At 47.9% G+C, this 23,711-nt stretch overlaps 1 protein-coding gene and 1 long non-coding RNA gene across 2 annotated transcripts; both read right to left on the bottom strand.

Annotated features, from left to right (window-relative positions):
• Positions 1-5,534: 5,534 nt before the first annotated feature.
• LOC138120143 (uncharacterized) lies at positions 5,535-12,464 on the bottom strand. The gene is made up of 4 exons (XR_011155747.1): positions 12,267-12,464; positions 11,271-11,401; positions 7,899-9,130; positions 5,535-6,588 (listed from the first exon to the last, which is right to left on the bottom strand). It is a non-coding gene; the product is annotated as an uncharacterized lncRNA (long non-coding RNA).
• A 6,386-nt stretch (positions 12,465-18,850) lies between these two features.
• Positions 18,851-23,278, bottom strand: TOB1 (transducer of ERBB2, 1). Its single transcript, XM_069032513.1, has 2 exons — positions 23,014-23,278; positions 18,851-20,791 (listed from the first exon to the last, which is right to left on the bottom strand). Exon 2 carries the CDS (start codon positions 20,649-20,651, stop codon positions 19,674-19,676), a length of 978 nt encoding a protein of 325 aa, XP_068888614.1. The 5' UTR covers positions 20,652-20,791; positions 23,014-23,278; the 3' UTR covers positions 18,851-19,673.
• Between the last annotated feature and the right edge of the window lie 433 nt (positions 23,279-23,711).

The raw sequence follows: 23,711 nt of genomic DNA, 5'->3' as shown, positions 1-23,711 counted from the left end.
TCTTGCCATACTAACATGAAGGTTTTGGAGGATGAAGGTTTAATAAGACAGGATTTGTATGGCTCCTTTTCCCCTAAAGTTAAGGGATTTAGCAAGTGTGGGAGTGTTGAAGTGTCTCGGGAGTGTTGGAATGACTCGAGAGACATGGAGCTGCTTGTTCCAGAAGAGCTGGGATGCAAACGTAGCTGGGAGCAGAAAGCAGAGGATTCATTGCTGCTCCAGCCAGCACAGTGAAGTGCTGAAGCCTGGGGTCTAAAGTGCTTTCTTGGCTTTCCCTCCTGGTGAATCCCCTGGGAAGGCAGCAGGCACTTAAAACATTCAGTGTGCAAGTGCTCTGAGGCACTGAGAGCCAGGGCTGTGCAAGGTGTGTCTGCCAGCCCCCTTCAGGCACACAGGCCTGGTGTGCAAGTGTTTTCCTGTGAGGGGATCCCGGAGGACATTCTGGGTCAGTTTTCCAGTGTGCTGGGGTGAGATGGACACTGAACAGACCAGCCCAGCTCCGTGACACAGCACAGCCACTCTTGTGTAGCTCCTGCCCAAACCTGCAGACATGACCAGGTCCTGTTGAGCCCCTCGGGTGCCCCTGGCTGTGTCCCACTGCACAGAACCATCACAGGTACCCTGAGGCAGAAGGAGCAGTGCCACAGGCATCCCTCGCCTGCTCACCAGGAAAAAAACCATTCCTGGCAGTGCTGGGAGCACCACACCTCCCCGTGGCACCGGACTGACCCCAACCCCAAGCCTCTCCACCTTCTGACCTTGAAGAATTCAGCTCTCCACTCAAAGCTAGTATTTTAGTTCAGCCTCTTATTAAACCCTTAAGAAGCCTAAAATTCAAGCCTGACCAGTCCAGCAGCCCGGGGATGCTGCTGCATGGGGCCAGTGCTGGAGGATGTTGCTCCACCTTTCAGGACTAATGGGCACGGGCATGTGGCTCCTGACCAGGAAATCCCTTTTGTGTTGCTTATGAACTCAGGTTCCATCCTGCTCTGTGGGGTCCTTCTCCCAGGCTGTCAGAAAGCTGGAAGGAAATGCCAGTATTTAAAGTTTGTATAAAATGTATGAGAGGAGAGAGAGAAAGGGAAAAGCCTCCTTGAGTCTTTTCCCTGCATGGCTGTGGGCTCAGAAGGAGCACCAGGGCCTGTGTGAGGTTCCAGGGAAGAGCTGGGGGATTGATGCCACCTCCAAAGCCACGTGGCTGTGGCCAGTGGCTGATGTCAAAGATTTCCTCCACATGCAGACAGGAGGGAAACAGCATTTCCCACAGACACTGGCCCAGGAAGCAACACAGAATCATAGAATCATTAAGGTTGGAAAATACCTCCTAAGATCATTGAGTCCAACTGAGAAGCTGGGAACAGACCCACATCGGCTGGGTCTGAGACCTGCAGGAGTTCTCCAGGGCTCAGGGATGGATCTGGTGGACACTTGACAGCCCTGAACCAGTGTGAGGTGCCCATCTCCCAACCTGGAGTGAGGATGAGAGGTGCAACCCCCGAATCTGCAAACCCTGCAGCTGGACGGACACCATCCAGCTCCTGGATCCTAACAGGAGTCACAGGTGGTTGTGTCTCGCTCTGCTAACAGGGGACAAACAGCAGCAGCAGCCAAGTGATGGCATGTGGCTGCTGCACACAGATTGCACGTGGGGCTGGTGCCACACAGGGCTGGTGCCACACAGCTGGCAGGGCACGAGGGTACAGGGAGCTGCACGCACGGAGAGCTGGCTGGGTGATTACTCAGAGACAGATCCTGCATCAGCCACGGTGCCCAGAGCTGCTGAGCTCAAAGGAAAGAGGCAATTGAGCATGTTCTCATTGCAGAGACTCTAGATGAGGTCAGGCAGAAGATTTAATGGGCAACCAGCTCCAGAAGAAGGAGCAAACAGCGGTGATGACGCCACTGGAATATGATTCAGACAGCAAAGGTATTTAAGAGCTTAGTTTCCACTTGTTTTACAATAAATTAGAGACCCCTTCAAGAAATCCCCGCTGGCTATGGGTCTCAGTTTCTGAGGGAGGTGGTTGTGATGAAGGTCATGCACAGCTTTAGCCAACACCTAATGATTTCCTGCAAAAAGGAGGATTAATTGAGCTGGCACCAAATGAGCACCTTGCACCACAGGACCCACTTCCTCCACCTGAAGCACCTTGTGCCCCAGTTGGCTGTAATTCGTGCATGTGCATGAGCATGTGCATGTGCTGGGAAATTCTCCGTGTGGATAATTACCAGGAAAAGATCATGGCCGGGCTGGTACCTCTACTGAGGCTGGATGGAGCCAGATTTTAAAGGCACGGCTGTGAAAATGTCAGCCTGAGCAAGAACATCCAGTTTAAAGCCTGTTTTAATACCAAATATTTAGTGTTTTCCCCTCCTCCAGCACTGTTTACTGATTGACTACAGGTGACCTCCAGCTGCTGTATTGATTTACAGCAGCTGTCAAAGGGCAAAAAATGAGCCCCATGCCCAGGACCTGAGAACCTCTGAATGGAGGTTGCACAACTGAGTGAATGTTCTGCCAGCACTTTCAATCTTGGAAAAAAAAAGTCAGCTTGGGGTCCTGATCTCCAACACAAACAACAGTGGGATTTGAAGATAAGGTTGCAGCACTAGAGGACATATCTATTAGCCAAAAAAGCAGCACAGTCTGTTTAATTCTCAGCTATTTATGGCTGGGCAAATGATATGACATTTAGGTCTCAGAGTTTAGAAAGCAAATGGAAAGTCTTCCAAGGGCTGATAGGTGGGTCAGGTTTCAGTGAGGAAACTCTCCAACTCTGGTGTTTTTCTCTGTACCCATCCCTACATCCACCTTTCTTCCCAGCCAGCTGTCCCTGCCAAAAGATGTTGGGGGTCTCCTCCAAACCCCTGGCTCATTGGTGGACACAGACCTGCTCTGACAAAGGCAATGAGAGCTGAATGTCTGTGTTTCAGAATCAGGGAACTTTGGGCTGGGGTCAAGCCTCCCCCAGACCCCTGGTACTGCACCCTGGGGCAGGAGACTGGTGCTCATAGGCTGGAAAGGGCCACTGGGCTTGTCCCACCTGGCAATTCCTAACCCCTCTCATGTGTCCCAGACATGCAGGAGGGAAGGAAAAGGCTGGAGACAAGAGAAAGAGGAAAGATTCCTCGGGGGGGGGCAGGCATTTTTTCACCTTAAACTGTTCTTACAGCAATCCAGTTGGACTGGATTACCTGGCATAAAAAGAGCTACCCATAAAGGGCTTTGTGCCTTCTCTTTCTCCTTTGCTCTGCTCCTCACACCCCTGAGCCAAGGGGGGACTGTAACACGTGTAAAGGACATTGCTTCCTCTACTGTTTGAAATAAACAGGAAAACAACAGTAATAAATCTCCAGGATCAGATGTTTTTCACCCAAGGGTAAAAGTACTTACATAAAACATTGCTTAACCATTAACTGCAGCAGATAACCTTTGCGTCAGTCCGTGGCAGGACCAGAGCACAGAAGGTGGCAAACATGGGGCTAATTTTAGAGAAGGGTTCCCAAGGGCTGGGTATGAAAACTCAGCAAGTCTGGTATAAACTGTAAGAGAGGCTAAAACTCACAGCTGAGTGGTAAATAGGATGTGAGAAGGAAGAGTGTGTGTACTTCAACAGAGGGAAGTGATGCTCTGTGACACTTTGAAGCAATCATAAGGACAGGGATGGTCCAGCTGAGGGAGCTGACTTGGGTCAAGGCCTTAGAGCTCCAGCTCCCTCACTCAAGGCTTTTAAAGTCATTTAGCTGTCCTGTGTCTGGGAGAGGTGTGACAGCCTCCTGAGCCAACAACTGGTTTCAACATCAGAAGGAAAGGGTGAGACCAAAAGGTCAGTGTTCAGTGTGAGGAGAAGTCATCGGCAGTGCCCCAGGGAACCTGTGGACATGGTCGGGGAGATGGATGGGAGAGGTGGAATATGAAGGTTGTTACTGAGATCAAATTATTCAGAGCTGCAAAACCACGAGCTGACTGTGAGGAGCTGAGGTAATGCCGAGTGACAGGATGATAAAATAGCAGATGAAATGTGATATTGATTAATATACATGGGGGGAAAGTGAGTCCTGGCTGTGCATTCCTATGACAACCTCAAGCAAGCTGCTCCCATTCCAGACCTGGGTGATCCACACATGGATCTGACGGGGGAGTCCAGCCTGGCTCTGGTGTGCAGGCAGCCCTCTGAGCAGATCCTCCACATCACACCTCTCAAAACAGTGCCAGCAGCTTGATGACCTGCAACATTCCCATTAACATGCACTAAAGTCCGTGAACTTCTCAAAATCCCAGCAGCACTGGCACATGTTCAGGCTGGATAGGTTGCTGCCCTGCTAAGAGAATGGTCCTTGCTATTAGGAACGTGCTCCTGAGATCACCAGATAAATCTCAGCCACATCCCAGCCCCATAATATCAGGTCTTGCTAAAACAGGGACCTCACCAGCATCTGCCCCCACAAGCAGCCCGTGCTGCAGGATGGACAACAGGCATGGACCCAAACCCAGCTCTGGAGCCCTGAGTCTGTTCAGAAGATCCCCACAATTCCTGCATCTCTGGTGCTTGGAAAAGATGCTGGAAATCACAAAGCTCCTTCTGGAAATGCCTCCAAGGCTGGCCTTGGCCGAATCTCTCCATCCCTGAACAGAGAGCAAGGTGCAACCAGGATATTCCAGGGGAGCTGTGGGGCAGAGGGGGTCTCACCAGCCTCAGCAGGACTCACCATATCCTAGAACTGTGCAATCATCAAAGGGTTTGGGTTGGAAGGGACCTTTAAAGAGCTTCTCTTTCCATGCCCTGCCATGCACAGGGACACCTTTCACCAGCCCAGGTTGCTCCAAGCCCCATCCAACCTGATCTTGAATGTTTCCAGGGTTGGAGCATCCACCACGTCCCTGGGCAGGCTGTGCCAGGGCCTCTCCACCCTCACTGCACAGGCAGGGGCCGGTTCTCCATCCAGCACTGCCCGAAGCACAATTTAATGACACAGCCACAGCCAGCACCAGCACCCAACAGTGTGCCACGGTCACGGCACCCACCGCGGCCCCAGCGTGACCCAAGGTCTTCCTCACACGGTCTCAGCTTCCTATTTTGGCAATACTGAAGAGCAAATTTTTTAAAAAAAGCCCGTATCCCTCAGCACTGCCACGACGCGCGGTGGCTGGAAATGGGGACGGGAGGCTCCAGCCGCTCCCGGCGCCCGACACGAGGTGGCGCCGGGTGTCGCGACATCGGCGGCGACATCGGCGGCGACATCGGCGGGGGCACCGCGTGGGGACCCGCTCGCAGCCTCCTCACCTGCGGCTGCCGGAGGAGCATCCTCCCCCCGAGGCTGGGCTGGCCTCGGCCTGGTTCGCTCAACTGCTTCGCAGACACCTGGCTGACTAATTTGTATTATTCATTAATAAAAGCGTTAATTTCTCTAAGTGGGAAGCAACATCACCCTGCCAAGCTGGGCAGCTGGGTCCTGCTTCACTGATTTCATACCCTTGTCTTGTTAGCAAAACAGGATGAGAGATTTTAGGTTTATCAGGGGAAAAAATTATCTGGTAGGGAGTGTGATAAGGCAATTAAATCCATTTCCAGAGCTGGAGGGAAAAGCCACAATGTGTAATTTATTTGAGGCTTTCTCTCTCCCTGTTTGCAAATTGCACAGTTTCTAAAGATATTGGTTCAGTTACTCAAAATTATTCATTAATCTCTTCAGTGGATAATACTTGACCAGCAGATCATCTAAAAAGTGAATATTGCAGCAGCATTGCAACCAAATTCTCCATTTCTGCTGTAATTTATTGTCACTAACAGATGTGAACGACTCAGGTAATTAACCCGGGATGAAATTCAAATTGTGTATTTGGTTATAATATCTGCAATCCTCAATTTTAACTGTGCTAGCCAAGCTCCAAAGGTCACCTCATCAAGAGGTGGGTGAAAGTATCTGATCTCTGACATAATGGAATTGCTACTTTTATTGGGAGGTTTGGATTTTGGTGAGGGAGCGGCCAGTGGGCACAGAGAGTCAGCAGAAAATAAACATAGATTAAAAGGAAAAAGTTAATGGCTTTCTCAGATCTACTAATCTAACAGGTGTTATCAGCAGGATTTACTCCAAAATCTCTTTATCTGTTGGGTCTCTGATGGTGCTTTTCCCCTGAAATACCAGGTGTGGCAACCCAAAGCATTTAGGAATCATGAGTCACAGCTCCCACCGTCACAAAATTGGCTTTAAAATCCTGTTATTGCTTTTAAATAAACAAATAAAATGGAGTTTTTTGGTCATTCTTTTAGTTTGCCTTCAGATGGCAGAGCCTTCCAGCAATCACAGGTTTACACTTTTCCTTTGCCACCACCAGCATTAAACAAATACTCCCTTCCTCAGTTTTCTTTGTGAATGAAAGTTTAAGGTCCCTCTCAGCCACAGAACTTCTAAAGCTGGAGCTTTCGGCGCTGTCTCAGGCAGGACAAGGCTCCCAGGAGGGTCTGGAGGAGCAGTGTTGCCACCTAGGGACTCCTGAGAGCTCTAAAGGAGTTTTCTTCGAGGTGGGATGCTCTGACGCGTTTCCGTCGGGTCGTGGCTGTTTGCCTGCTCGCTGTAGGTGTCCTGGGAGGGAAGCAGCTTTTGGAGATGGTCTTTTTGGCTTGGCTTTTGTTTTCCTACAAAAGTATTAGCCTTTGTGGCTCAGCACATAGTGCCAGAAATCCTCCACCAGCTGCCTCGTAAAGGCTGTCACAGCCTCTCCACCGCAGACTCCAGGAGCATATTTATCCCCAAGGTGCAGCCCTACACCTGTCACTTATCAATCCAATTTTTCGTGTTTATCTATAGAAGTTTTTCGGCAGACAAAAAACAGAGGAGGATTTGCTGCTCCCGCCCTGACAGGAAGATTTACACATGAGCAAATGATTTGTAACAAACGCTGTGTAAGATAGATGGAGCTACTCCTCTTATTCACAAATTATTCACAGACCACGGGCTTGAAGAGGAAGAAATTTTTCCCTTGCTTTGTAAAGTACACACAGATGCATTTCTTTATTATTATTTATGACCACTTTCACAGTAAAAAACACTCCGGAGAGCATCTTTTGCAGAATTATTGCAGCTTACAGGTTATTTAGTTGGCAATCTGGACAGACAACAGGCTTGTTTGGTTGGGTTGTTTTTCCTTTCCCCTTTTTTTTTTAGTAATTGCCTTGACCAGCAAGATTTTTGTCACGGGTTGGAGCCTCTGGGCATTACAAGGTCATACAGCTGAAGTTCCTGGCCTCCACTTTTCTTACCAGTCTGCTCAAGGGACAGTATTGCCAAATCAGCCCCTGGGTTTTGCTGGGTGAACACAGGGCTTTAAACCAGGCTCTGGGGCAAATGCTCCGGCCCAGCCCTCGGAGATGGAGCTCTGCAAGGGCTCTCCAGCACCATGGAAAAAGTGCTGCTTCCAGAACTGTGTCTGGAAAGATGGGGGGTTTCTGGAGCCTCTGGGAGCTGTGAGAGATGAATAGGTAACCAGAAACAGGGGCTATGGGCACCCTGAAGAGCTCAGGAAGGTGTTTCTAGGTACAGCCTTGGGGTTTGCTTCCATTCCATATTTCCCATATAAAGAACTAGGGTTTTTTCTCTGTGGATAAAGCTTTCTTTTCCCTACTTCCACAGCCAGAATTAAAACGTATTGCCATGTCCTTGGCAGTGCTGTGAGCAGGGGCAGATCCTTGATCCAGTGCTGTGATCCTTGTCCTGTGCTACATTCACATGGAATTTGGAGTTTTCCTTCTTGGCCAGCCACGTGAGGGAGGCAGCTCCCAGCCTGTGGAAGAGCTGCATCCTGCACAAGTCGAGCAGTGAAATGGGCACTGCCACTGTGTGCCTCAGAAATCTAACAGCTCATTAAAAATAAACAACAAAAAATATTTTCTTACCCTGAAATCCAGATAGTGCCAGGTGCTAACAAGGTCACTATTCAATCCCTGCCTTCATGGCTCATATGTTCCAGATGTGAGCACGTGTCCACGTTCTGTATTGATTGGTGCAAGTCATGTAACATATGTAAAACCTGCTGGCCTGTGAGCTGAGCAAACACACAATTGCTCTGTGAATCCATTACTGGTAGGAGCAGGTGGGTTCCTTGCCTAAATAAATGCATTTCAAACTCCTCTAGGTCTGCTTTCAAAACCACCACTTTGTTTATACAACACGGTGCAGCCAGGCTCCTACACCTTCTGCTCACCAAACCCTCCCTGCCCTGGGGTTCAGGTACTTTAATTTCTGCATAAAGAAAATCAGAACATGAATATGTTTTTGCAAACATAACTAAGAAAAAAGAAATCTCTTTTCATTTGTAAATAGGAGTAAAGCACTGTTTACATTCAGGCACTGTTAACTGGAAGCATCCACAACACATCACTCTCAGGCACAGCAGAGCGGGCACGGAATAAAAATATCTCTAAAGACCTGGACCTGTAAATGCTGAATAACTTTTCACTCTGGAGCAGAAGTGCCTTGAAACACAATTTTACCCCTTCCTGCTGGACCTGCACATGGGGGATGGCCGGAGTCAGAAATAAAAAGCTGCTTTCCCTTAAAACCCCCAGTGAGGTGGGGGAAAGCACGTTGTTGTTGGCTTTGTAGGTGCTTGGGTGGGTGCTGCTCGTTCACCTGGGGGGGCATTTCCGACACGAGCCCAGAGCCGGCAGCTCCCCAGACACGCAGAGAGCTTGTGCGGGAGAGGAGGAGAGGAGGGAGAGGAGGAGGAGGAGGAGGAGGAGGACAAAGAGGAGATGCTCACGTGGCTCTTCCGCTGCCTGCGCCGAGCCGGTGCCCCGGCAGTCGCCAGCGCTGGCACACGGTGGCTCTCAGTGGCCACCTTTGCTGGCAGCCCCGGGCAGGAGCTGACGTGGCACCCCGTGTCACCTTGTCCTGTCCCTGTGCCGGGCCTTCCGCAGGGGGCGGAGGCCGCCTCCTTCCTCATCCTCGTATTCGCTTTTAGGGCTCAGAAAGAAAACGAACCGGAGAGCCCCGCAGGGCAGGGAGGAGGGGGAGGCATTTCTCCTTCCGTAGGTTTTTCCTGTTTCTTCATTTCCTCGTTTTCCCCCTTGCAGTCTCTTCCCCGACCTGTTGAAACGTGGCTACCGCGACACGATGAGGGGAAAAGCTGCGATTTTAACGTGTGGAGCTGTTAGAATTTTAAGTAAGTGCTTTTTAAAAAACCCCAAAAGAACCCAGAGGAAGAGAGCATGTGCCCCTCTCTGCTCTGGCCGTCCCTGGCAGCTCTCTGCAGACACCCTCCCACCCTGGCAAAAGGGAATGTTTACACTTGTCACTTATATTTTTAGTGCATCCTAGTCCCGGCCGTGCCTCAGCACAACCTCGTGGGCCAATTGCCACGGTGGAAGGCACCTCCCAGCAAATGTTACTTCATTTCTGGAAGGACTGAGGAAAGAACAATCCCCAAGTGAATCCTGGCAGGAGCTGGCTGCAGGTCCCCATTTCACCCGTCCTTCAGGTTCTTCCAGTTCACGGGGACAAGGTGCACAGCAAAGGCATTTGCTCTGCAAGTGGCCTTCCAGCACCTGACCTCTGTGAATGCAAACAGCACCTAAAGCAGCTGAGTGCCACACAGACCCCTCACCCCACACTGACAGCACCACAGAGGGACCATCGGGGTAAATCCACTGGGGTTTGGTGACCCTTTGGGCTCTGTTTCTAAAAGGAAGAGTTACAAATAACAGTGACCAATTTCCAATTTTCCTTCATTTTTGTCTCAATTGGCTTGTCCCTGTACTGCTGGGATTCCACTGAGCCTTGAAGAACACCCATTAACATCCTCGCTGTGGGCACAGCCCGAGTGATCCCAGCAGAGAGGATTTGTGCCCCTGCCTGCAGTGCCAGTCACTGCTGTTTAGTCCCACTCAAGATCAGCTCTCTTGAAAACACCCCATTATCAGCTGTCCCCTGTTTAAGCACATCCTGACCAAGCACAGGACATTGAATGGATGGAAAGCAAATCATACTTTCCCTTTCCCCTGCTGTGGGAGGGATCTTTCACAGGAGAAAAGAAGCCCAGGGTTCACCTCAGCAGGGGATGCCTGGCTCTGCTCCATCCCCACCTCAATGCTGGGGAAAGCAATGCCACAGTGGGATTTTCTGAGGATAAAAGCCTGTGAGTGATTAGGAGGTGTTTTACAACAGCAGTGGTAGCATAGGCCCGGGTCAGCCAGAGCTCTCAGGCAAGAAGGAAACCTCAGAGCTCCTCTGCAAGACACAGAAATGGGGTTATTCCTTGTTTTGACGAGAATGGGAGCCCAGAGAAATCAGAACTGCTCCTGGAAGGCAGGAGTAGGAGAGCAGGTTATATGTTCCCATTTCCAGCTCTCCACGGCACGATTTATCAAATGGTTATGGAAAAAAAAAAGAAAAAACAAGTAAAGAAAGAAATAACTGGATAGAGGTTGTACAGCCTCTTTGTCTTCCAGCCTGTCCAGATAAATGTCGTTCTGGGAAAGGCTGGAGGTTGGGTACAGCCCTCAAGTTCAGGAGCTCTAACAGGGAGTGAAAGAAAAGGTTCTGGATGAAGATAACTGCAGCAGTTATATGACTAATCCCAACATCTTCAGACATTTTCCCGTTTGCCTGTAAGAGTTATGTGATCCTAAACATCCTCAAGGGAAACAAACCCATTCTGACTAGCAGATGACTAACTGCTTGCAAATAACACAGATATCTTATTATACAGGACAAAAGACCAAAATATCCAAGATGACAGTGCCCCACAGGAGGGCTCAAACCGGGCACTCCAGCACTGCTCTTTCCAAAAAGCAACTGGGAGCCGGTCAGCTCGAGAGCCCGGCCGCAGCCAGAATGAGCCTTTTGTTCCAGCAAATGCAAATGTCAGGAAAGGGAACGGGCCAGTTGCCACCCCGCAGCAATGCCCCCGGCAGCAGGGTTGGGCTAGACAGCCCCAGATCTCTCTGGAAAAGAGGCAAAGTCAAAATCCAATCTCTGTAACCACTCTGGCTTTTGGAGGGAGGCACCTCCAAGTTGGGCTCGCAGCTGATCCTCATCTCAGCTTACACGGCGCTAGGTTCTCTAATTCCACGAGGGAGATGTTTGTGTGCAGAGCCCATTTGTGCAGGCAGCAAAAAGCCAAAGTCACCTAAGATCCCAGGCCAAAATGCATTTTAAGATGCATTATTAGCCACGCATTACCCCTAGCATATGCACAGAGGGAAGTTTCAGTTTTCTAAAGGAAGAAGTCTGTCCTGCATGGTTGAGGTTTCACCCCCAACCTTTACCTCTCTGAGCAGGGTCATCCTGCTCCTCATCCATCCTCCTTTTCTGGTCCTCTCACAGTGGGAGAGCCAAGTGAGTGGGACTCTCCCAACAGCAGCAGCAGAGGCCAAGGAAATCAGCCTTGAAAGGGATGCTGCAGAGAAGGAAAGGGATAAAGTTAAGATATTGCTACAGCAGGGCTGGTTAAAAGGTTTTAGTCCTGCGTTGTCACTGACAGTTAACTGTAAATCAGCAGAGGAACATTGTTTTCTAACATAAGCCCTTGTATTTTTAGATAAATACATTCCACAAATGTTTTGTAAAGGAGGTTTCTTTGCCTAAAGGATTTACTTCTTCCCAAGCCTCAGTGGTACAGCATAAACCACGTTACTAATAACAATTGTTCCTGGATTTGTTTCTGGAACACAGATCACAAAACAGAGTTTATTTGGGAGTGTCTGTGTACTCTTCTATTTCTGTCCTTCTTATTCAGCCTCACAGAGTAAAACGGGCAACTGTGAGTCCAGGGCAGGACACAGCCCTGCCCTGGAGAGATTACAGTCTCCATCAGATAATACACTGCAAATTATACATGGTGAGGCACAGACCTCAGACAAGCAGGAGGGGAGAACAGCTTGGTTTGGGAAGGAAATTAAGAAAAGCAAGTTTTAAGGGAGACCTGGAAGGAAAACAGAAAGGAACATCAGCAGCAGGAAACTTAGGAATTTCAAGGAATAAACAAGGTAGGAGAGAGATTGTACAGCAGAACACTGAAAAAAGGACTGATGTATAGAGATGAGATCCCGATGCTGAATTTAATCAGATCTTCTGGTATCTCACTTTGGGCAGGTCAGAGACTCCAAACACTGAATCCTTAAAACCATAGAGATACCAAGTGAAAATGAAAGACAACTTTACTGACATCCAAAAGTTAACTGCCCCCAAATGAGTGCTGTCTAATGAGATGAGCCAGCCAGCCTTGCTCCCACCTCTCCAGTGTCACCAGCAGCTTCTCTTACCTGCCACCAGCCCCTGCCAGGCAGCACTGGGAGATGAGGTGGGATGGGCAGTGCAGACAGAGCAGCTTCAGCACACGATGCCTGTGCTTCCCCCTTGAACTGGGCCAGTGGAGCACCTCCCATAGCAGCTCCTTGAGGCTGTGCCTTCCTTGGCAGGCTCAGCCCAGCAGGAACAAGCCCGGAGGTGCAGCAGAGGCATTGGAGTGAGGACAGGGCGAGATGGAAGTGAGGCAAGGGCAGGGACGTTTATTAGGTCAGCCGGCACACTCAGAAAAACCACACGTGATTGCAGGCACATCAGGCTGCTTCAGATCTGAAATAGAAGCAATAACCTTAGAGCTAAATACAGGTTGAGAATAATTGTTCCGTATTAAACTTCATTATATTAATGAATTAGGCAATTTGAGAGAAAGGGTGATTGGTTCCTGTTGATCAAAGCGAGGATGCTAGCCAGAGGACAGCTGATGATGTCATTTATGGCACAGAGAGAGAGTAAGAGAGATAGGAACAATTATTGCCTAGGGATGTCTGGTGGTAGCAAAAACCATAATGTAATATGCAATCAATATCTATGTGATTTTCTATCCTGGAGTCAGGAATTTTAGTACGTGGATTGTCTTTTGAAGCAGTTCTGGAGACCTTCCTTGCAGGTCAGGAGTGAGAGGTTGGAGATGCAGTGGTTGATCTCTTACTGAGTGTTTCCGTCCCTTATCAGTTTGTACAAGTTAATCTGAGATGGTTACCTGCAGTTGTTGCCACCAGCCTGCCAAATCTGTCATGCAAAGCACATGGGCAGGAGGGTGGTAGCAGGTCTCAGTCCTCCTGTGTCATTTAGAAATCTGATGCCATTAAACAGCTGAGGTTAATTGCCAGCGCTTCTGAGCTCATCACTATCCCTTCCATACTGTTTCCTGTGCAGTGACAGTTCCAGGGAAACTGTGATTTCTTAAGGACCTAAATTTTCACATAAATATAAGTTCTTAGTGGACTTGTGCAGAGAAGCTAGAAAACTCTGAAATCTATTTATCTCTACACCCAGAAGATAAATTAATATGGTGTGAGATGGATTATTATTAATGATTACCTCACCATTTCTAAAATATTCTTGGAAGACTGAATCACAATTTCTCAAGTGATTTGGTTTAGCAATGCTGAAATGAATCTTTAAGGACAGCACTGTAACAGTCTAAAGGCACAAGAGCAGAACATCCGTACCCGTTACTCAAAAATGAAATAGCAATTTTCTCAAGTAAAATATGAGCTATGTCTCAAAGCAGTTAATAAATACAACATGAGATTCAATATGTAGTATTCATATACCTGCAAAGTAGGCAATTGCCCCGGGTGTTAATATTTTCAACAGTAATTGGAATTTTGCACTCCTCCACTCATTTACAGAGGTGCTGTGTGTACCTGGTTAACCCTGAAAGACACAGACCCCTGGGCTTTAAAAACACATTGCAGTTACCTACAACATCTGAGACTCAACAGGGAGTTAAAGGCTCAAATATGGGCTTAAAATCACCAAATCTATTCTTGCTCAGTTGATCTGTGGAAGATTCATAGTTCATAGCATGGCAGCCCTGTCTCTCTGCTGGCACATGGGATGTTTAACATCAGGGTCTAATGAAAATCAAAGGGGAATTTGTTTTAGTTTATAAAATCTGACTGCAAATCTAATTTTGACCAGCAGCAACTTCAGTGGGTAGGCTGTTGCAAAATTTTCACGTGATTTGTACTGGAGGAATATATGCTTTCATATCTACAGAAACATCCACAGACACTCTTTTAGAGAGTCACAACAGTCAGTATGTGAGATTTCACTGCTCCAGAGGGGATGAATCAGACTCCACATACCATGGACAATGAGAACCCAGTGCCTCACTTTTATAGGCATGCCTTGTTTCAAAACACAAAGGTCACCTAAGCCAGGTTAAGAGAACTGTACAATGGAGACACTCCAAGGCCACAAAGACTAAAGGCAATAAAAGGAGGGAATGGTAGGTCAACCTCAGAGGGTGTTCCTGTGGCACAGAGAAACTGGATGAAGTTCCTTATAGCAAACAGCCACGGAAAGTCTGTCACTTGCTAACAGCGGATTTCAATGGAGACAGAGGTGGAAACAACACAGAAAAGGGGCAGTGGCTTGCCCAGAGTCAGCTCTGGACTGGGGTGCCTGAGCTGTCACCTATGACACCGTGCTCCTCTCTAACCTGCCACCTCTGGCTTCCATCAGCGTGGCTGAAAACTCCTGGGCTGTTGCATCACTGAGGCTGCCCAAGCAGCAAATTCACCCCGTTCCCTGGGACTGAGAGCACCTCCTGCAACCCTTCCCTGTGTTCTGACATTCCCGGGCTCTTTACACTGCGTCTTTGAAGTGAAGCCAAGCAAAGCCTGAGCCCAGGAGGTGCTGGGAGAGGGCACCTCTCCGGCTGGAGCCTCGCGTGCGGAGTCTCCCCTGGCACAGCAGCCTCAGCACCGCAGAGTTCAGAGCTGAGGTCTGAACTCTGAAAAGTGGAGTCTGGGTGAAGAGAGGAGCAGTGTGAAAGCCTGGAGCAGCACAGCAAGTAGCAAGAGGTGGTGAACAAAGGGAGCAACACAGAACTCAGTCGTACTGAGGATGCTGTGGGAGGCAGAGAAGCCATGGTTATGGGTGTAGCAGGGCATGAACACGTTCTGCCAAGGAAAGAACGTGGATTTCCAGGCCTGGTTTTAAATGCATTAGCCAGTTGATAAAAAAATTCTCAGAGAAGTTCGCAGGGGCACTAAACAATAATTAAGGCTCTACATTCCCAGAGTCCTCTTTTGTTTTATGCTCTTGGTAGTCCTGAAGCCAAGGGGACAAGGGAAAGCAGCACAATGAGCTCCATGGCTGACAGACTGTGTAAATGTAACAGTGTCCCAAAACTCAGCACAGAGGAGCTCTGATTCCAGGCCTCTGAAGTGCTAAATCACCAAATGAAAACTACAGCAAGTTCCACCAAAACTGCAGCCATCGGTACTACAGGTTGTTTTTAACAAACCGAAGCTGACAGAATAAAGGATGGGGGTTGAGAGATGTCTGCACTGCACGCCAAGGTTTTTCTAAAAATATTTTACACCTGCCATTTGTTCCACACACTGATCATATTTTGTCTATGAGGTAGAGAACTCTTAGTGCCAAAGGGAATGCAGTTTATGTTCCCAAGTCTTAATGCTTTTTCCCTTCTGTAAGGCAAAACTCCTTACTACTGTCACTAAAATAAAGCCAAGAGGACAAAAGTCACACGAGCACTTCCACGGTAACAGTTTAACCGTTCCTCTCGCTGATCTTTGGAAACAGTCCCTTCAGCAGGATTTTACAGCTCTGGCAGTTCAATTTAGCAAACTTTTTATGCAACTCATGAGGGGAATGCAGCCAACTCTGAACACTCAATTTAAATCAACTTGCTGATGATATAAAAAAGAGTGCTGAACCACCGGTTTGCTTCATCTGCTCCAAAACTACCAACACAAACCCTGAGGTATTTATTCCTGAAACGTTAATAGAACAGTCTGGGGCATCAGATCAGTACATGAACTCTGCTTTGATCCCATGTCGGTCCAAAGAGCTGATTTAACAACTCGTTGTTTGGTTACTTGATAGTTCAGAATGCAGCTGGGCTTTTTGCTCCCACCAGGCTTTTGCAGGTTGGGATGTGGTAGGAGCAGAGGGTGAAGCACTGGGGGATCATCTGCCCTGGCTGTGCACCAGGAGATTGTACAAACAATGTTCAGCAGCTTTCTAATTTTTCATCAAGGAAGAATGATCTTTCCGTGGCTTATAGAACCATAGAATTGTTTGGGTTGGAAGGGACCTTGATAGCTCACCTAGTCCAACTCCCTGCAATGAGCAGAGACAGCTTCAATTAAATCAGGTGCCTCAGAGGCCCATCCTCAAAGTGTATGAATTAGCTGAGCTGAAGCTGAGAACTGCAGAACTTGTACTCACAGAGCTGCAGTGCCAGGCCCTGGACCCAGCTCCAGGGACCCTGGAGAACAGGACTCAGCAAAGGAGCACTGCTCTGTGAACTCCACCCATGATCCAGCTTCCCGCGGCAGAAATAACTAAACCAGTTCAATTTTGGTGGCCATTACCAGACTCCTGATCAAGAGGGAGGTCTGCTCCCTACGCACAGAATGAACACAGCACAGACTGTAGCTGTCCCCTGAACCCTCTGTGCAGCCACGCTGGAGCCTCTGAGCAGCTTCAGGGATCTTAGACTGCAACTTTGAGAAGTTACTGACTTGCGCTGAATTAAGTGAGCCCTACAGACCAAAGTGCCTTGAACCTGTGCTTGAGTGGGGACCTGGGGTGAGGTGATAGGAGGCACTAAGCAGCATTGAGGTGGTCACATATTTCTACCCTTTCCTTCACTGTAAATTAAAGTCACCTTCCAAGGTTTAACTCACACTGGTAGTTCTAAGGAAGCAAATTACATGTTCACATGAGACAATACAAGAGAACTTGCACCAAGCAAACACTTCCTTTTCCCCCTTTTTATGTCCTTTCTATCCAAGCAAGTGCATTTACCTGACAGCTGAACACTGGGTGTGCACAAGTGCCACCAGCGATTGACCTGGCACTCGGTGAGAACAGAATGTTGCAATGTAAATGTTTGATCTTAGAAATTCAGCACCAAACTTCAGCAGAAAACAAATAACTGGGTGAAGCAGACTGAACACAAAGCAGGCACCTCTCATTCCTCTAAGAAGATTAAAAAATCATTCACGCTTAAACGTTGAAAATCATTAAAACATTAAAAATCTCCACACTTGCATTGAGAGAACTTGAAGCTCTTTTTCTGACTTGTCTCCTTGCAAAGCACCAGAACCAAACCCTGCTTGTCAAATCTTTATATTGAAAGGTGCTGCAAAAAATGTGTGCTCCAAACGATTTTTCCTTGCATGGCCCTTCAGACACAGAGCTGGTTACAGTGGAAGGGAACAAATCAGCATGGGAAGAGGATAAGCTCACTGATCTTTAAAACAAATGATATCAGTTTAAATCACAGGAATAGAAATATTACAGAACACAAGAAGAGTCTCCACTGTCAGAGTTGCTCAACCTCTTGGGCAGTTTAGGTATTAGTATCGTGCTGTAAATAGTAAAACAGTAGCAAATCCTGAAGTCTAGGCATTCAAATAGGAATAATACACAGAGCTGGCATTCTCTGTTTTCCAGCAATTGATCCAGCATTTTTCTAACTCCTCTTAAAAGTAAAATCATCCACTTAAAATGAGGTACCAAATGATGCTTGTAAGGCCAGTGCTGTCCGCGGCTGTGCCGTGAGTGGAAAGATAAACCAGATGGCAAACTCAGTAAAAGGGAGCCAGTTAAACACAGACAGATGAACGCCAAAAAAAACCCTTCTCTCCATTATTGCTTTTGAACTGGTTGTCATGGCACTGGAAATGGATACCACTGCCAGCCTCCCACCTCTGCCCGGCCAGCTCTTCCCAGCCTCTGCCCAAAGCAGGGAGCTCACACTGGTGTGAAAAGCACAGGCTGCTGCCACCACAGCTCCACTCCCACCAAAGAGGGGGGTGTGCGTGGAAGTCGCACCTTTTGTCACATCAAGTGCATCCAACAGGAAAAGACTGACCTTGGGTCTCAAATTCCAGTGTCAGAACACTGAAGTTCAGCTCATTTTAATCCTGTGCTCTGTCTGTAGCTCACAACTCACTGCCAAGAGCCAAGGACTATCCACTTAGCACTGGGTCTCTGTACGGCTGGAGCTGCCATGGAACATAAGCTGACCTTTGTCAGATTTACACATTAAAGCAGTTTCTCTTCCCTTTGACAAGGAACTTTAGCAAGGAACACTGTTTGCTGAGCAGATGGAAAAGAGTAAGGGATGCAACTTCAAAATAGCCCTGGAAAAACTGAGTTGTTCTGTCAGCCTCTGCATTCTTTCCCCTCCCACTCCCATTTGATTTTGAGAATCTATTTCAGTTAAAATTGGTAAAATCTGCTAAAATAAATACCTGAGAATGTCACAGTATAGTTGCATTACATTTCTCTTTTTAGTAGAGCATATAAAATGCGAGTTTACAATGGGTTTAGTAAGCTGTAAATCAGCACTTTTATTCAGTTTTGGTTCTGAGCTATTAATCCCTAATACAGAGGCAGAACGCTGATTTGCTGGTCTAGGACCTCCCGAGAGAATAGTTCCAATAATCCCGATGACATGGAAAGGAAATGTTACTGAATCACCTGAGTCCCTGCCAGACACATCCCATTGCCCCATAACTCAACGTTCACAGAGCTTAAGAGTCTTAATTATCAAGGAAAAAAAAAAAATAGAATTCCCTTTTGGCTTCAGTGAGCTGCAGTTACAAAAAACAAGTGGAATTTGCTGAAATAATTGCAGGCAAGTCCCTAATGGGGTTCTGTGCTTTGTCAGGAGTATTTTGGGTAAGCAACCCCCCATGAGGTGCAGCCACAGAGCCACCCCCTTCCCTTTACTCCTGAGTCAGACTCTGGGGCATCCCTGGCAGCACAAGGAACACGGCACTGGGATTGTCAGCGGGGCACGAAGAACACACACACCACCACAGCCGGGTAATTTTAAAGAATTTTAATACAAACTTAATATAAACTATTTCAGTCCCTCTTAACATGTAAGACACTGACTCAAAATACTTTTATACCTTTTTTCAAGTATTGCACAATGTAGGTACAAAATTAATATTTACGATTACATTTTCTTCCATAATATATAGCAAAAATCTTTAAACTTTTAACAGAAAATACAATTTGTGTTTCTTTTGAAAAAAGCAAATATTTCGTACATTTTAATTCCACCACTAAGGAATATTCTGTACACAACTTTTTTACTTTTTTTAGAATTGATGTCTTTAAGATGGATATCTTACAATTTCAGTAAAAAAAATACAACATGAAGCTGCTGCAGCTGTCACAGATCACTGTAGTAAAAAGATATAAATGCAATACCATGTTGTAGAAACAATATATATACTCTGATATTTTACAAACTTTGTACTAAATTAAATTATACAATTAGAAAAAGACCAATAAACCCACCTATTAGTGCCAATTTTTTAATATATATACATATATGTCTGAGTACATATATATATATACACATGAAAAAATTAGCCACTTCCTTGCTATATCTTAAATACTGTAAGAGGCCATATTTTTGAGAGTATATTTTTGTAATGTACAGTCAGTATAAAATAATTTTGTGCTTGGTTGGCAAATGAAAAAATGATGCATGTTGTATTTATCTAACCAAGCCTGAATGTATTCATACTACAAGCCTTAAAAAAAATCTCAAGAGGTGGAAAAAAATATACACCCTTGGGTACGTGCATTTTAACTTGTACAATAGTATTTACTTGGATTTCACTTTCGGTTTATTTTTAGTTAGCCATAACTGGCTGGAATTGCTGGTTAGAATACTGCATGTTGTTTAAACTAAAATTCAAGCCATCCACAAAAGACTTCTCATTTAGACCTCCATAGGCTGCAAACATATCAAAGGCATTACTGTACTGGAGAGGACTGAGGTTAAGGGGGCTGTCACCAGGAAAGATGCTACTGGTACTACCTTGACCCTGCATGTTGGGGAAAATGAACTCCTTTGCATTAGGAGACAGGGCAGAAGTCTTCTGCTGTTGCTGTTGCTGCTGCTGACTGCCTAGGCCAAGCCCGTAGAGAGAGTGCATGGAGGAGGAGAGGGATTTCTGCTTCAACAGGTCATTGACATTCAAGCCAAGGTTGGTGGGAGAGGTGCGGGCGACCTTGTTGCCACGGCCGCTATTCTTCATTTTGGTTGAGCCAAACTTGGTGGCAGCAAATGTGGCAGTGGTGAAGGTTAAAGGCTGAGTGGAGCGGGGCATGAAGGTCGGGCTCACAGCAGCTGAGTGACCAAAGGGAGGAGAAGGAGAACTAGACACTGAAGATGCTGGGTCACTAATTGGCATGAACACCTGGGCCTCTGGGTTAAAGCTGTTCTTGATTTCCTTATCCAACTCACATCCATTTTCATTATCATCCACATAAAGCACTTTCACTGGTCCCTTTTCACCGATTTGGTATGAAACCTCAAACGGGTCAATCCAAACACTAAGATCCTGAGGCAAGTTGCCACGAACATCGTCAATGTCCAAACCACTCTCTTTGGATGCTTGTTCTATGACTGGGTCCACTTTCTCCCCTATATGAATACATCTAAACCCTGATCCTTTGTATGGCTTTTCTGGATACCAGTGCCCTTCATACTTCTTTTTCAGAAGTCTTTCAAGCTCTTCACCAAAAATGTTGACACGTCGTCTGGGAAGCTTATTGTACAAATAAGAAATAATAAAATTGAGTGCTACTTGGATTTCAAGCTGCATAGCTGCTGTGCCACAGAGTTATAAGTCTGTTTCAAAACCCGAAGAAGAAAGTGTTCAAGATGCCACAGGGAAACAGAATTTCATTCAAAGTGGTGATTCGAGTTGATTATTATTATCCTTCAGCTTGAGTGCTCTTGTTCCTTTAAGAAAAAACAAAAGCAAACACATCCAAATAAGAACAGTGTAAGATCAAGCTCCGAGGTCTATTCTTTTAGCTTCACTTTCTGCAGAAAATAGGTTACTTTTTAAGTGAAAAAACGTACATCAAACTATTTCTGTTCCTGCCTGTGGAAGGTGAGGATGTCAGCTCTGTTCAGCGTGACTTACAAACAACACTGCAGAGGATGGGCTTGTGTTTACATATACAACATGGGGCACTTCCAAATCACATGACCTGGGTACTTAGTTATTCACAAAGCAGCAAGGATAATTTTTAAGACATCACAGAACTGCCAAGCCTGTCAAGGGTTCAATTACCAACCCATAGTTGGATGATTTATAGTACCCAGCTGAAAAATTTAGTACCAGACCATTCGTTTAACCTGCAAGGTCTTAGTCCAAGGGTCATTTATCACTTTAAAGTTTGGAAGCATATTAACTGCAACTGTAGACTGCAGAATTAGAAAAATATTAACAATTGCTTTAGAAGGTTTCACGTGAATACCTAAAATGATGCAACATTTAAGTCCAAGCAAATCTTCTCCCTAAACTTTGCATGGGTGAAATGATGCAAACTGAGGAGAAAATGTCCGCTGTGCATATCCAACAGTTCTCACTGAAATGCAGTCAGCACACACAGAATAGCTGCACGTATGTTCTGCCAGAAGGGTGGCCAGGACCGATAAATTAATTCACAAATTTTTCTCTTTCTACAAATTACTCTCTATTTTCAGATGCAAGATGCAATTATATACTCAATTATTGTATCACACTGTCTGTAGCTCAGATTTCAAAAAGTTCCAGGGCTAACAGGGCTTTTGACAGCCTCAAACCCGATTGCCTTTCTCCTTCTCCGTGACTCCATTTTATATGTAATGCAAGATATGGTTGCCACTCCTTCACAAAGGACAGAAGAGAAATTAGCTGTCTAAAGTTAGAGAAGGGACAAGAATCAGGTATTAGCATACGTACTGCTAACACAAATCCTGCAGTACCTTGGGATAAATGTGCACAAACACCACACACCTTTGTCAAAAAGTTCCAATGAAACAAAATATGGGGATTTTTTTTTGGCTCAAGTTAAAAGCCCAAAGAAAATTTCACTTAACAGTGGCCTTTTCTGCAGAGCATCACTAGGAACAAAATTTAGCATAGCTGTCACTAAAGATTAGAGAAATCAAAGTTAAAGGATTTTGATATTAACAATGTGACTATGCTGCTTTTTTATTTCCTGTGCCAAATAATCTCCTTTTAAAGTCTGGAACCCTATTTCCAAGCCACTCGTGTTCTCCCCAACATGGTATGGGAATAGTTTGAAAGGCTGTATGATAAGGCGACCTTTAAACGTTTGCTGGATCAGCACCGGGTGGGGATAAGGAAAAGATCAAGGGCAAACAGAAGATATTTACAAAAGGGGCACAATCAGTACAGAAAAGCTGATTGGGTGGTTAAACGGGGCATTTAAAAATGATTTATTAATCCATCTGTGCTGTTTCCCTTCCCCCATGTCCTTTAAGAAAGAAATGCTCCCTTTCAGAGCGCACCGGGCTGACGCTGTAAATTTTCCTACGCGAAACTGATTCACGGTACGAAAGCAGCTGATCAAACAGATCGGCTTGATCATTTCGAACTTGTTCTTTTTATTTATTTATGGCAAGACGGCAGTATTTCTGGGAGATCCGAGCCCACCCGTGGCCCGGCAGCAGCGCCCTGGCAGGAGCCTTAAGCAGCGGGAGTTACATAACCAGGCAGTCGGGTCTCATTAAATTTCTGCTCACAGCCCTGGAGCTCCGGCGGCAGCGGGAGGAGGAAGAGCATTTTCTGAGCCCGTAAGAAAGCGAAGGAGGAAGAGGAAGGGGGATGTCTGGAGGGCGGGTGGGGGCTGCAGGGCCCGTCTCACAGCCGGGCAGGTCCCGCAGGGTGCTGCCGGCGCTCCCGGAGCGGCCCAGCGCCGATTACTCAGCCGGCGCCGCTCCCTCCTCCCCGCCCGAGCGCGGCCGGGGCGGCCCCGGGGGGGGAGCGACCCCTCACAGCCCGGCCGTGCCCTCTCCCCCAGCCCCTTCCCCGAGGGGCCCCTGCACCCACCGGGTGCCCCCCGGCCCCGCGGGGTCGTGACCGCCCCGTCGCACCCCGCCTAGGGGCCGGGCGGTGCTGCCTCAGCCCCCCGCCCGCGCTGCCCCCGCGCCTCACGGCCGGTACTCACCCGGGGTGTGCGGGGGTAGTGCAAACAGTCCCGGCGGGGGTGTGAGGGCGGGGGGCGGGGGGGGAGCGGCTTAGCACCCGACCCCCATCTCCGAGCGCCGGCTCCCTCGGCGAGGATGGGAGGGGAGAGGAAAGAGAAGAAAAAAAAAAAAGGGAGGGGGAAGGGTCGGAAAAAAAAAGGGGGGGGAGGGAAAGGGGGGGGAGGGCAGCGCTGCTCACACCCCCACAACGGGCGCGCTAGGCCGCCGCAGCTGCACTCCCTCGGCTTCTGCCCCGCCGCCCGCCGCGCCCCTATTTATACCCTCCCTCGCCCCGCCCGCGGCCGCGCCCCCACGGCCCCGCCCCGCCCAAGCCCCGCCCCCCGCCCGAGTGGCCCCGCCCCCGCCCGGGGCCCGCCGCTGCCTCCCCTCCCCCCCGGCGCGGCGCGCGGGGCCGCTCTGACGTCAGCGCGCTGCTCGCCTCGCAGCCCCGTTGCGTCACTGCCGACGTCAAACCCTGCCCTCGCGCCCCTCAGCCCGGCGGGGAAGGGAGCGGAAGGGGGGGGGGAAAGCACTGAACTACATCTCCCATGACCGCCGTGGCCTGCGGGGGCCTCGGCAGCGGCGATGGCGGGGCTGGCAGGGGCCGCCTGCACAGCGGGCACCCCAGGCCGGCCCCCTTCCTGAGGGGGGCGAGGCGCGGCCCCTCACACCACCCGCC

This window comes from Aphelocoma coerulescens, chromosome 18 (genome assembly GCF_041296385.1).
Source record: "Aphelocoma coerulescens isolate FSJ_1873_10779 chromosome 18, UR_Acoe_1.0, whole genome shotgun sequence".
Lineage (NCBI taxonomy): Eukaryota > Metazoa > Chordata > Aves > Passeriformes > Corvidae > Aphelocoma > Aphelocoma coerulescens.
Note: the sequence above shows the minus strand (reverse complement) of the source record. Positions and strands in the feature narration are given on the sequence as shown.

Excerpts from the sequence above, each read along its gene's own strand:
- TOB1 (XM_069032513.1), bottom strand. The coding sequence starts at position 20,651 with ATGCAGCTTGAAATCCAAGTAGCACTCAATTTTATTATTTCTTATTTG.